General features: G+C 46.7%; 1 protein-coding gene across 1 annotated transcript in view; it reads right to left on the bottom strand.

Moving 5' to 3' along the window:
• ASPM (abnormal spindle microtubule assembly) overlaps positions 1 to 13,313 on the bottom strand; it is a 43,590-nt gene that overhangs the window by 19,850 nt on the left and 10,427 nt on the right. The window contains exons 2-14 of the mRNA XM_025044818.1: positions 12,960 to 13,120; positions 11,638 to 11,781; positions 10,001 to 11,480; positions 6,987 to 7,091; positions 6,471 to 6,617; positions 4,912 to 5,157; positions 4,591 to 4,658; positions 3,050 to 3,191; positions 2,342 to 2,472; positions 1,901 to 2,076; positions 693 to 838; positions 519 to 604; positions 4 to 126 (exon numbers count right to left, since the gene is read on the bottom strand). Coding sequence (XP_024900586.1) covers positions 4 to 126; positions 519 to 604; positions 693 to 838; positions 1,901 to 2,076; positions 2,342 to 2,472; positions 3,050 to 3,191; positions 4,591 to 4,658; positions 4,912 to 5,157; positions 6,471 to 6,617; positions 6,987 to 7,091; positions 10,001 to 11,480; positions 11,638 to 11,781; positions 12,960 to 13,120 — 3,155 coding nt within the window. The remainder of the gene's footprint in view (positions 1 to 3; positions 127 to 518; positions 605 to 692; positions 839 to 1,900; positions 2,077 to 2,341; positions 2,473 to 3,049; positions 3,192 to 4,590; positions 4,659 to 4,911; positions 5,158 to 6,470; positions 6,618 to 6,986; positions 7,092 to 10,000; positions 11,481 to 11,637; positions 11,782 to 12,959; positions 13,121 to 13,313) is intronic.

The following is a 13,313-nucleotide window of genomic DNA, read 5'->3' as shown; positions in this document are numbered from 1 at the left end:
CGTTTTCTTCCTGAGGACAGCATCGGAACGGCACGGGAGCGCAGACGGCGTCCGCTTCAGACTCCAGGTGCGCTTCAAAAAGTCAATTTCTTCCTTTAACTGATCTAAATTGAGAGAAATATCCACCTGAAACACAAAAGCAGATAAATATCTTTGGCTCACGTACCTTTTCACATATTATTTTTAACCCACAGAAGTGAAAGTCTTTCTCTTCTTCTTTTGAAGGCAAACGACCCGGAAGCGACGGAGCGCGAAGTGGTCAAGTTCACGGGATTTAGGGCCACGCGGGCCAGGTCCCCACCGCATCCCCGCTCCCCATCGCCGACATGACCTTCGGCTTGGGTCTGTCTCCTGTGCGGCAGCGATGACGGCCAGCTCACAGGGTACAGTCGGAACGGTTACAGGGCAGTTTCCACAGCGTCCGGGCCCGAGCGGAGCCCAGCAAGCAGGACTTATCACCATTAAGTCTTTACTGGACACACGGATAGAAAGTGCGACCGGCACCAAGCGCACAGTACCTGGAAAGCGAGCGCTATCTTCCACAGCAGCGCGAGGGTTTTTTCTCTGTGCCTGTCCACGATGTCCTTAGCCAGGATCGCATTTCCTGCCAACGGAGAGACAGCCCTTCAGCACAACGCGGGGGCGTGGGGACTGTCACTGAGGGTGTGGGAGGAGCCACGCTCGGCCCTCACCGTGCTCGTCGTCCAGCTGCACGCCACGGGACCTGAGAAGCTCAAGGGCCAGGCCGACGTTGTGCATCTTCTGAAGCCGGCTGATGGCGGGCACGCGGAGCTGCTTCGAGAGATCCCAGCTGCGTGTCAGAAGCTCCACGGTCCGCCTAGTGAGCAGGCGAGGGACGGTCGGATGAAGTTGTTATATAAAAACACACACAAAAATGAACTTCACTTAATTACCACCCACGTCAATCCCCCAAACTGAAAGAATTTTAAGTTAGAAAGATTCCAAAACACTCTAGCCTCAAAACCCTGTCGCTCTGCATTTTGGTTGGGTGCAGGTCAACCAACAAATGCATGAAAGAAAAATGAGACGCACACCCCCAAAACACACAGGAGCAAGGCGACAGGGATCCATCGGGGAGGGGGAGAAGGGAAGGGTAAGGGGCATTAACTGAGGGGCTCCTGTGGCCTGCACACCGAGCGAGCCTTCTTTCCATATGCTAGTCCTCGGGGCAAATCCCCATCAGCTGGGATCGCCCCCCATTAGCTGATGGCGAAACCAAAGCCCAGGGGAGTTCGGTACATCGCCCAAGGTCACACGGCTGGTAAGGACAGAACTAAGGTCAGAACGAAACCCCCATCTGGCAGTTTCCAGATCCATTCTCTCGTCTCGTTACTATGAAATCGCTCGAGCGCCACACGCAGCACGGCTGAAATGCCAGTGCCTGCTAACATTTAGGTCACTGGTGCTTCTTCCACTAACGGCTGTTCCCACGAAACGCAACGCACGCCCTACCGAGAGCCGGAGGTGGGCGGGCCGCCCGCGGGCCTCTGCTCGTGTTTTAGTAGAACAACGTTAGCACCACTAGCTGGTCTCAAATGACGCAGCGCTCCCGGAACCAACCACTGCACACATCAAGTGTTACCCGAATGTCTGATACTTCAAATAATTCCATGCTGTTCTCTCCTATTCTGGGACATCAGGAGAGCCAACTCACCCACCCATGTCACATGCCAGCAGGGAATAAAACTAGATAGGAGACAGGGTTTGTGGGCCTAAGATGGACACCGTTTTCCCAAAAGTGCTGCAGATACTTTCTGCAATTTTTTTTAACCCTAAATTAATTCCATTACATGAAAGAGACTATTTTACACAAAAAAGTGTTTTCCAGAAAACTCTAGTCTTTTCCATGAAGTGAAATAATTCAATTTCTTATACTTACACAAGTCGCACCCCGCATTGCAAGTCTACAGCAAGATTTGTAACAGAAAAATCAAATTCATCGAATGGTGTCTGGACATGGTTAACAGGTAGTCCCAGTAAGCTGAGGTGACGAGAAAGGTCACCTTCGCCGCTTAGGAAGTCTCGTGAAAAAGCCAGGAGAATTTCTTTACTAGTCTATGGAGAAACGAGTTGCAGGTATTATATTCTAATAGTATAATTTTGTTTACATAAAAAAAAAAAAAATCTTTCAAATCATTCTGTACATATAGAAATAAAGTAAAACTAATAGTCATATAAAGATTGTCAGTTCCCTATCATATGGTAATGACGCAAATCTCATATATGTATTTCCAATTTCAAACCTTTTAAAAATTTGCTCATAATAATATGAAAAGATAATATTTATATTATGTTTTAATAATATGAAAGGAAACTGTACCTTGAATTCGGCATCTTTACAGAAGAGACAAGGATCGTGATCAATAAGTCTGGAGGTTTTGGCATAATCAAGGAAACAAACCAACAATAATAACTTTTTCAGTGTAAACTTGGACAAAGCTTCTTCGTGACCTTAAAGAAAGTACGAAAAAGCACAGCAAGTTAATCCGTGACAGACAAGTTTCACCTTAAAATAGGATGATAACGTGCTAATAAGGAAAGGAATCGTAAGCACCCGTAAAACACTCTGGGCCCTTCTGAGTGCTTTACGTGACCGAGTTCATTTAGGATCCTAACGCTGTGGAGCAGGTGCCTTGTGATATTTCCAATCCACGGGGGAGGAAACAGAGACACAAAGACATCGAGCGAGTTAGTTCATCTCGCTCAACAAATACTTAATAAGCATCTCACACATGCGGGCACCTCCCGGGTGCTACATACACAGTAAATTAAAGCAAATATGATCTTTATCTGGCTACGGCCTACTTAGCGGGAGAGGGCGGGTGGAGACAGCAAACAGGTAGAAATAATTAGTGATGGAGGGAATGATGGGGAGGAGAAGGGGAGGGCAGTGGAAAGAGGATCCTATTGATACTGGTTTTTCTAGCAGGTAAAATTGGTGCAGAGAAACGGAGGCTGAGAAGAAGCCGGTATGCACGGGGGCGGGGCGGGGTGGCAGGGTGACCGCGGCGGAGGCAGAACTGCCCACCTTCTCTGTACAGGTGAGGTACAGTGGGGTGTCTGTGCTCGGCTGCTATGTCAGGGTTCCAGAGCAAGCGATTCAGAATAAACACGGCCATCCCCATGACGTCACTATTGTCCTCCAAAGCTATGAGTTCTCCGTAAACTGTCTGGGAAGAAATTAGAGCTGAAGTCAGGACTGTGTCATCTCCAAGAAGCAAAGGGATGGAATGGTGAGAGGCGGACAACCCCGGAAGAACCTGGCGATGTCGCCCTCCCTAACCAGCAGGGAAGGGACACACGTGTCTGCCAAATAATCTCAGACGGTACCTGGGTGTTTTACGCATTTTTTAGTACACATGGTATACATCTCAACGAAAGAGACAGAAGCTCAAAACTTAGTTAATTCTTTAAAATCTTCTGACAAATGATATTTGCATTTTATTTATTTTTCCTTTAAAGAACTCTCAAATGTAGGCACGCTGTTCAAATTTAATTATAACTGTCCCACCGAGTATATCGGCAGAAAACTAAATATTCTAAATTTTCTAGTTGGTAAGTTAGAAATCATTTGTAAATCATCTAAGGTAATAATCTGAGAAATACGAATCTTCTGTTTATAATCAATGATTTAAATATAAAATTAGCTTAAGACTACTATGCTTATGATTTTTAAAGCAATTAGAAAAAACGAAAAGCATATCAAATTATGTTCAATAACCTTCCACTGAAAAAATATAGGGATGAAAGCATAGAAAAGTGTTAATAGAGAAATTTTATCCTGATTTGCTTATTCTTTTGGCCTTTGGCGCGTTCTTAAAACCCCGCCCCGAGTCTGTGCCTGCCGAGATGTGGCAGTGCACGGGATGTCACGTTCACGATCCTCATCCCTCCCTGCCCCGTGACACCGTGACGCAACCCCCCGCACCGGCACAGGCCTGTGTGTCTCTCGGGGGAGAACAACGCGTTCCCGCCTCACCGCGTCTGGCCCGCTACAGTGGTTTGGGCCATGGAATGTGGGTGGAGGCATGCACCATGTGAAACACTCATATTCTGATGACATTTTTATGAGCAATGTCCCATCAAAATAGTTACAATGGTATAGATTCAAATCCTGATCAATTATTGGCATTCAGCAGGCCACTCGCCAGCTAAGCTTCTGTTTCATCAATGAAGTGGAAAAAACAATATACACCTCAATGGGTCTGTAAAGGTTTAAATTAGAGTACATATTTAAAATAGCCTGGTATAAACTATAAATGCTCAAAAAGGAGCTTACTGTATTATTATGTCTAGTTCCAAATCATATATAGTTTATATATAGAACCAAATTACGTATATTTAAGAAACTAATAGGAAAATTTCTATAAAATGAAATGGCAATAATATATAATTGCATGTTCTAGTTACCTAATGAGCTTTTATTAAAGGACCTTAAATCTTAAGCCGAAAGATCAATTAAGCTAACCAAATAACTTTATAAGTGAAACCATGTTTTATTAAAAAGTCTACTAAAAGTATACAATTAAAACATGTAATCCCTCTTCAAAAACTGAAAGGCACACGTACCTCTAAGCCGATTCGCAGCCACAAAGGGTTGTATGACAGCAGCCAATTTAGAACTTTTTGCCGTTCGCCTGAAATGCACGTAAAGAGCAAGAAAGCTCAGACCACTAACCAAACAGAGGCAGTAAATAAGATGTCCTGGGTAGAAAAGGACCATCACTTATGTGAGTTAATGTAAACAAACTCGACTTTCACTCGATATCCGTGAGCCTGTTTCAATATGTGATTCTAGGCAGCAAAGCCAAATCCTACAGGTGTCGAACTGTGAAACACAACATGTCTAGTTTTAAAGAATTAACCGTACGGTTTCTACAGTCTCCTCACCCACATCCTTCCAGAGGTGTCTGTCTTTTCGCACCGCTAACCGCCGCGCTTCGATTTCGATTTCCAGCTTCTTAATGGCTTTGACCATTCTCTCGGAAGTGAAGAGTCGGCAGGCCGCTCGGCGCAGCCCGTTCAGCCTGCAGCGCGCCGCGTACGCCCGCAGCGACGTCTCCTCTTTGGTGGGGGCTCTGGGGACACTTCGTTTGTGTTGGCTCTCCACGCCCAGAAGGAGGGCAGCAGCGTTCACTGGGCACAAACGCAGGAAAAAAGTCGCTGGCTAAGCGATATCTAAACATGCGTGTGTGTGTGTGTGTGTGTGTGTGTGTGTGTGACCTTGAGGTCAAGGTCATTTAGGGTGGCCAGAACAGGGTGCCCCGCCCCTTCCAAGCTTGCTCTTGCTTTTCCATCTCAGAACAAAGGTGTCGCCATTCCCTCAGCACCTTGGGCCCGTCTGTCATTGCAACCTGTTGGCTCCACCTGCAGAAGGCGTCCCCAGTCTACCCGGGCCGCCAAGTGGCACCACCACCGTGCACCTAGGTGTCGTCTGGCCCGTCCAGGCAGCGGACTCCTGACCGGTTTTCCTGCTTCTGGCCTCTTCATAAAGTAAAAAGATAAGCTCCTAAGAAATCTGGTATTTTAATGTCGATTAAATTTTAAAATGCACTTTGAATTTTTACAAAGCACGTTTTCTCTTGAGAGAAATACAGGCTCCGTGTCCTTTAAAGACTAAGAATAGGCACCTTGGAGAGCATCTAACCCAAGGTCCTTGGATGTAAACACCCTACGCCCGCCTCTGGGAACAGAGCGGTCTGCTCGGCACTGCCGCGTGCATGGACAGAGCACCGGCTGCCGAGAGCCCGCAGGATGCTGCGGCAGTTTAAAGGCACGGGGATCGCTCCTTCTCTCGAGTTGAGCTGATCCCTAGCGTTCTGTGGGAGGGCGGGCAGCACGAGCTCAGGACAAAACCCTCCGCGTGTTTGAAGGACAGCGTTTCCATCTTGCCCTGCATCTCAGTTCTCTTTTCCGGGAATAACACTGAGATGCTCGAAAAATTCCCCGTAGCAACCGGTTTTCGGCTCTCTCATAATTCTGTAGTTTACCTACAAATGTCTCAGTTAGGGCGTTCGAAAGAAGAAACGAACAAACAAGAAAAGAATAAATAAAAAAGAAAGCGGAGGGAGTCGGTATGCCAGGTGTGCTCAGGCCACACGAGCCCGTAAACCTGCTCGCCAGGGCGGGGCCCAGCAACGCGGCTGCCGGAGCTGGACTCAGCGGCCGCGTTTCACTGCTGAGTCAGACTGAATCTGCGTGAAAATAATGCACCTGGAAGCTACACTGGCCGATGTGTAAGAATGAAAAGAAGAAAATGGAAAGTTCGGTACTTTCGGTCCAGAATCCCCCCAAAATTCTCGTTTGCACAATCTTTAGCACTCGTAGCGATGAATCAGTGGACCACGCCATTAACGATAACAAAATATGTACAACTACAGAAGAAAAACCCTGTTCTTCTGTAGTTGTATAAGAGCGTCATTTAATTTAAATATTAATTTAATGTTTACCTTCAGAAACATGTGTTTTTACAGTGAAGTCATCAGGAGTTAGTATAAAATTTAGCCACCAGGTGAAGCCCTGTTGCTGCTTTTCCTTCCAGCGTTCGTCATAAAACATGTTTTTCGCGGCAAATGGCATTGGGTGTCTAGGAATGTCTAAGAATACAATTAGGTTATTGCATAAGAAATCTTCCTTTAAATTATTATACAACACACAGCGGAAGACCGTTTTCGCTAGCAAAGCCGCCTTAAAACACTGATCCGCATTTCCTTTCCCACTACGTGCTGGAAAGAGCGGAAAGCATTTTGGGTATGAAACGCCATCGAAGCAAACAGGGAGAGCAGGTAGTGCCAGGTCACGCGGGCCACTGTCCTTAGAGTCCAGAACACGCCCTCGTGGTACCCGATACGCACTTCGCAATCCCTCGGGCTTCAGTCAGCAAAACTGTCAGTTCACTTCCGTTTGAAATGCGATCGATGCTTCATGCAACTCCAGTTTTAAAGACGGTAAAGACAAGCACTTGCCTGTTTTCAATGGTCGTATGAAGGTCAGGTTGGACTTTGCCACGGGAACAAGGCGCTTTGTCCTTTCCTTTGTTTTAGAATTAGGAGTTTTGTATGCGAATAAATCTAAAATGAATTACAGAATAATAGCATTAAATAATGGAACCAATTCCGTGAATGAACCGTTTAAAGCTACAACGTGGGTTCGCCACGATATTACCCATTTAGCAGATAGTGAACAAATACTATGCGCCAGGCACCAGGCTGCAACTCAGAGGGGTCAATGAAACCTACACGGGAAGTTACGGACTTCCGGTGTTTTAGGAAACAGAATGGACCACGGGATGAAGGTCAAGACTAGAGATGGAAAGCTCAAAGGATGCTACTGTTGTGGCCCAAGTTATCTGTGATGAGGATCTAAGTCAAAACAGAAGCAGAGGGCACAAATCAGAGAAGAGTTACCCCACTAGTACGCCCCGCTGACTGGGCAGGCGGCGGCGAAGGAGGACCCCGCGTTCCCAGGTGCCCAGCGCGGGCGACCGAGGCCGATGTTGGGAGGCATCCACGAAGGGAAATGTGGTACCAGGCACCGCGGCGAAGCGCCTGTCGGGACCCGGCGCCCGCCCGCGTCCGCTGCTGCTGCGTGTAAATACCGAGCCGGTAAAGCAGCGGAGACCAAACTAAGAGCCCACTGCCCGAGTCTGCGCAGTCCTCACCCAAGAATAGCGTCCACGTCTGTAAGTACTTGGGGGGAAAAATCAAAAGAATCATATTTAACGACATGTGGAAAATATGAAATTCGAATGTCAGTGTCCATAAATAAAATTCGGTCGGCACGCAGCCTCGCTCATCCATTTACGGATACTGTCTATGGCTGGTGGAGGTCAGTCCTGAGACAAGGATCACACGGCCTGTGATCCTAAGTAGTTCCTATCTGGGCCTTTAGAGAAAAAGTTGGCTTGGCTTTGATTTAAAAGGAGCGCCAATCTATTCCAATTATGAAAATAAGGAATGTGACCAAATTGTGACATAATATTAGATTATAAGTTTCTTGGTATTTGAATATTGAGGGGGGAAAAAAAAAAACCAGGAGAAATTCCTGGTTGTGAGACTTCGCAGAAGCTGGTCCTTCTGCCTGGAAGCGTCTTGTTTTGTGGGGAGCCCCTGGGCCGTGTCACCGCTCCTTGTCATTCACACGAAGCCAAGCGCCTCCCGGATCCCTGAGCATGGCTCCGTCAGGGGACCGAGAGCCAGTTCCCCCACGAAACAGGACGCGGAGCCTCTGGTTAGATGACCTGGGTAGGACCCCACTTATCACTCACGGCCTGCGTGACCTTAGGTGAATTACTCAAGTTCCGAATACACGTTCCCTCATTTTAAACCTGTAGTGAGGACAAATCTACTTTGTGATTGTTGTTAGCACTGGCAACTGGGTCCGACGGAGAACACGCTCAGGGAACGTTAGCTACTAGGATTTTCATGAGAGGTGGAAAGGGACATTCGGGGTTTGGGGAGCAAAGAAGGGAAGACTGCGATCGTCTGTAGCCAAGTGACAAAGTCAGTAAACCAGGAAAATATGGCCGAAGGGTTAAGGGCTTAGTCGAGGTCAGAGGTCGTGAATTGAAGGACCGACCAGCAAGGTTCAGGCATAGAGCAGGCAGAGTTGGATTAGGACTGGAATTTTCTAGACAAGCACAGTGCGGGTAGGGAGGTGAATAAAGTGATCGTGATGAATTATGGCCTCTGAGACGAACAGGTGAGACGCGGGGACGAGTCGGAGGTGTGGCTTACGGGGCTGCAGGTGTTGGACGGTAGAATGAACACCGGGGCTGGGTTTCTAGAGAAAATGCTGGATCGGAGATGGCGATCAGACATGCAGGTGCCTGAGGGGGCGTGGCCTCAGGAGGGCGGAACTAAAAGGCTGGGGCCTGGGAAGGACCAGGACCCCGGATTCACCAGGACACTGGCGGGCGTAGCGTGGGGAAGGAATCAGCAGCCGGACACGATATCCTGAGGGCAACGTTTCGCCCTGGCAAGAAGAGTGAGAAAATGAGCTGCCAACGGTTTTGGTGCCCTTTGCCTTCTTCTCTTCGTTTTTAAGGAGGAAAGGAGAAACGGCAGTCAGGAAGACACGAGAAGGCAGGTGGCCCCCTGTCCCACCAGGACCCACGGGCGGAAGAGGAGAGAGAAGAGACAGCGGACAGGGTGGTGATGGATGCAGGCGCCGTCCTCAAGGGAGGCGAGGGTTCCTGCCAGGTGACAAAGCCAGGACCATTCGGAAAGCCGTGCGCTAACGAGGGATGGCGAATCCGAGGCCGCGGACGGCTGAAGAGGTGGAGAGGTCCAGAAAGCAAGACAAACGAGAGAGAAACGCAGGTGTCTGTGTTCCCTGCGGGTCCTGGGATTCTTTCCAATTATCTGGAAGACGACCAGTGTGGCTTATTGTCCCGCCTGCCGTGTGGGGCGATCTGGGTTGAAAGGGCGCGACGGGGCTGGTCCTGACTCTCTGTGGTGGCGAGGCTGTGCCTGCTGGGGAAGGGACAGTGTGGTTTTCCCCAAGGCGTGTGGACCTCTTGGGCCTGTCTTCGCTCCTAACAAGTGGCCGGGGGACAGGAAAGTCACCAGTGCCCCGGGCACAGCCCTGTCCTCGGATGGCGTCATGGAGGCCGGCACCGCCCTGGGCCTTCCAATGCGGCCTTGACGAGGGTGGCACAGGTGACTCGATCCGCGGGCCCAAACCTTGACGGAGTGTCAAAAACTCAGTAACCAAGATAAGTCCGTCAGTGCAGTGATTCTTAAAAATCGAAATTAATGCAAAAAATCATGACGAGCAAAACATCAGAAGTTTAACTAAGAACAAGATCACAACCGTTTCAGACTTCGGCCCCCACTACATTCGTCCTGTCTTCCACTAAGCAAGTCGGTAATCGAAAAGCGTCCGTTCATTCGGACTTACCCATAGCAAATTTATGCAACCAAAAGAAACATGCCCTCTATAAGGAAACTTTCAATTAAAGTTTTTATCAACAACTCACCGGTTTTCTTCTTCGGGTTTAATTTCTCTCTGTTGCTAATAAGTTTTGAGACAGGTGTCCCCAACTTTTTTGTTTTCTTAACAGTTGATGTTTTAGAGTCCACAGGAGAAAAATGGATTCTTTTAACCTCTCGGACCTCTGTATGTTCCGCAGCTGTGACTGTCACATTTCCATCGTTCCCGTTTCCCTCGCTCTTTCTTTTACGTGTCCTCGAGGAAGGAGTTGTTACTTTTCTGCAACTCTTAGATTTACTCACTACTGGATCTATCACTGGAAGATGAGAATGAAAAGCATCTTTCTCTTCTCGATTATCCGTTATTTTGTCACATTCACCTGCGACACTGTGGAGACATCTTTTTGCCTTTGGTTTGTTGGTCTCCGTTTGGTTTTCTCCGGTACAAGTGGGCTTCAGTTTAGTGACAGTGGCAGAAAGTATTGGGCGTCTCTTGAATTGTATATTTTGGCTATATCCAGAAATATTCTGAACTGCAGAGAATTTAAGCTGATTTTGTTTTGTAAAACTGTCACGATTTGGCTTTATTTCTAAAGTTTTGAGTTCTTCAGAAACAGCTTTGGGAGGTTTTAAAAACTGGCATTCAGGAATACATGGTAAAACTTCATCTTTTCTCTGCCCTTGCAACTGTGAGGCCTGAGGGTTTTCACTGGGTAATGGTGACAATTCACATGTTTCTTGAGATATACTCATATAGGCTACATTATCTTTTACAAATTGACTTGGGGATAGAATTGGATCAATCGACTCTGATTCTAGCTCCTGCTTTAGTCCATAATTATCATTCAGGAAAGAATCTGGACTTAAAATTGTTCGATAAATTTCGTGTACAGTTTTTGATTCCAAATGCACAGGCCTTGAATTATCTTTCATAAACGTATCAGATGAAATACATGTCACTAATTCTAGTTCATTGTTAGCTTTACGGCTATTATTTACAAAGGAGTCTGGACTTAGAAAGTTTCCGTGGCTTTGTGTAATGTTTAAAGTTGAAGAACAGTTTGGGGTTAGCGTAAGTTTGCTGTCCTCTCCATTTTGGACATTAATGTCATCTGTGGAGTTAAAGGACGTTTCGCTTACGACTTTCTCATGAAAATTAAACTCTTTGAGAATGTCGGCACCATCGGATCCCTGCGCCTCCCCGTTTTCCGCTGCACGCAGAGACACGCAGGCAGTGGAGCGGCGCACGGCAGGCGGCAGGCGAGTCTCGCCACCGTGTTCTTTGAAAATGGGACTGATGGGTGAGACGGGTATTTTGTTTTCTTCAAGGACTAAAGAATCATTTTCTGTTGGGGAACAGCCTTCATTCCTGGCCAGGTTTTCACAAGCCTGAAGTGGGCTCCTAACGCTGTCAACTTTTTGGGAAACATTAAACGTTTTATTAACATTTTGAGTATCTGAAATCTTCTTCTTATGACTTGAAGAGGCCAAAGCTTTCTTCTTATTAATGGTGTCCCAAAGACTTCTCTGCAAAATAGGGCAAAACAAACGAATTAGGTTGACAGCTATTAAATATTACCTTTAATGAGGAATATTGTGTATGTCACTCACGTCCAGACTGTTATCAAAATAACTTTTACATATGATTTTCCTGGAGAAAATCACAGTGATTAAAACTCGTTACCTTTTTCTTTTTTGGTGCTTCTGCGTTTCCTAGTAATACAACTTCGTGTTTCAGAATGTCGTTCACGAGAAATGTCACGATCTCTCTTACTCGACCTTCTTTTAATGGTGTCCAAGTGACAGAAATAACAATTTTTTCTTTGGGCTATAATCAAAAGAACATGTTTTTAAATGACTATAACAGTAGTGACGAATAATAAAATGGATTATATACAACTTAGAATACAGTAGATTGATAATTGTTAGTCACCAACACTCTAGATCATAACATTTAACAAGTCACTTTCCTAACCTGTCTCATTTCATAAGAAAAAAAGCCAAAAGTAATGAAAAGTTCACGACACTATAAAATCATAATAAAATCTTAATTGTATCTGAAGCAATAGAACAGTCTCTAAATCGTCTTAGTTATCAAGGGCTTCTTAAAATATAATCACATATTTCTACTTCTTTAGAATACATACAGTAGTTCCATACAAATACAGAAGAATCTACATTATGAATCGACTAAATTCCTTTCACACACACACTTCTGTAAAGTCCACGTCATTGTGACTGATGCTAGTTAAACACAGATGTTCCAGGCACAGGGTCAGGTGTCTCCAGAATGCCTCTAGTGCCCACGTCCCTAGGAAGAAGGCACTGGGATCGTGCACGCTTTACAGAGGAAGCGGTCAAGGTCCAGAAAGCCTACAGTATTTGCCCAAGTCGCACCGCTGTCACTGGACCCAGGCAGGCAGTCTGACTCCAGACTGGCAGGAACCTGCCAAAAGCCACACCCTAACATAACAGAACAAACTCCGTGTCTGCTGTCTCCGTGTCACGCAAAAAAAGACAAGTTTTGTTTGAAAGCAGAAACCACCAAACATCGAGTAGTTTAAAAAAAAATAAGAACAATGAACTCTTACTCTATACAATAGTAAATGCTACAACAACAAAAAAAACTTGAATTCCAAATAACAAAAAGGAGTAAGTATGATGTGGGTAGACAAAAAACATCTACCTTGCCATGGAAAGAAAGGCAAGCGTTCGCGAAACAGAGGGGAGGGGACAAGCGGCAGTGTGGCCCAACCACTCACTGCTTACACGCCAGTGACCTAAGATTACAGCCTCTTCTCGCGGCTTCGCGACAGCTAGTCAGGCGCCCTCAGCGCCGCTTTCGCCCTTTTCAGAGGGTCTTCTCCATGGCAAGGCCACAGCCGGCAAAAGAAGAACGTAAATTCTCTGGGTTTGGGTGACAAGGATGGTCACCTTACTCGGGCCAACGCCATGCGGAAGAAGAGCTACCCGGGAAATTCTTGAAACGACGTTCATGAAACTAACCGTGATTAATTCGCCGTTAAAGGTACAGTAGAGCAATACTACAACACCCAGCACACACACTTGTAAACAACAACAACAACAACAGCAACAGCAACGGCAACGGCAACCACCACCGCCTGGAAGAGGTCTTGCTTTCCGGCTGGAGACATGTAGCCGGAACGCTCACTATTTCACCCGAATGAGCAGTGACGCGGCCGCGACGGGGACTCAGGTTCCCTGATACGAATGGAAACTGAAATGCACACGAAGGTGACTGATTTTAAAAAGCCGCTCCAACCCAAGCGCTCGCGGCACCCTTAGGCGCGCGCAGATGGCGAGCGCTGAAAGCATCTCCTATCCCAGCTCTGCGCGAGT

Source organism: Pteropus alecto, unplaced genomic scaffold, assembly GCF_000325575.1.
Source record: "Pteropus alecto unplaced genomic scaffold, ASM32557v1 scaffold90, whole genome shotgun sequence".
In the NCBI taxonomy this organism is placed as follows: domain Eukaryota; kingdom Metazoa; phylum Chordata; class Mammalia; order Chiroptera; family Pteropodidae; genus Pteropus; species Pteropus alecto.
The sequence above is the reverse complement of the archived record's forward strand: the minus strand, read 5'-3'. Positions and strand labels throughout refer to the sequence as shown.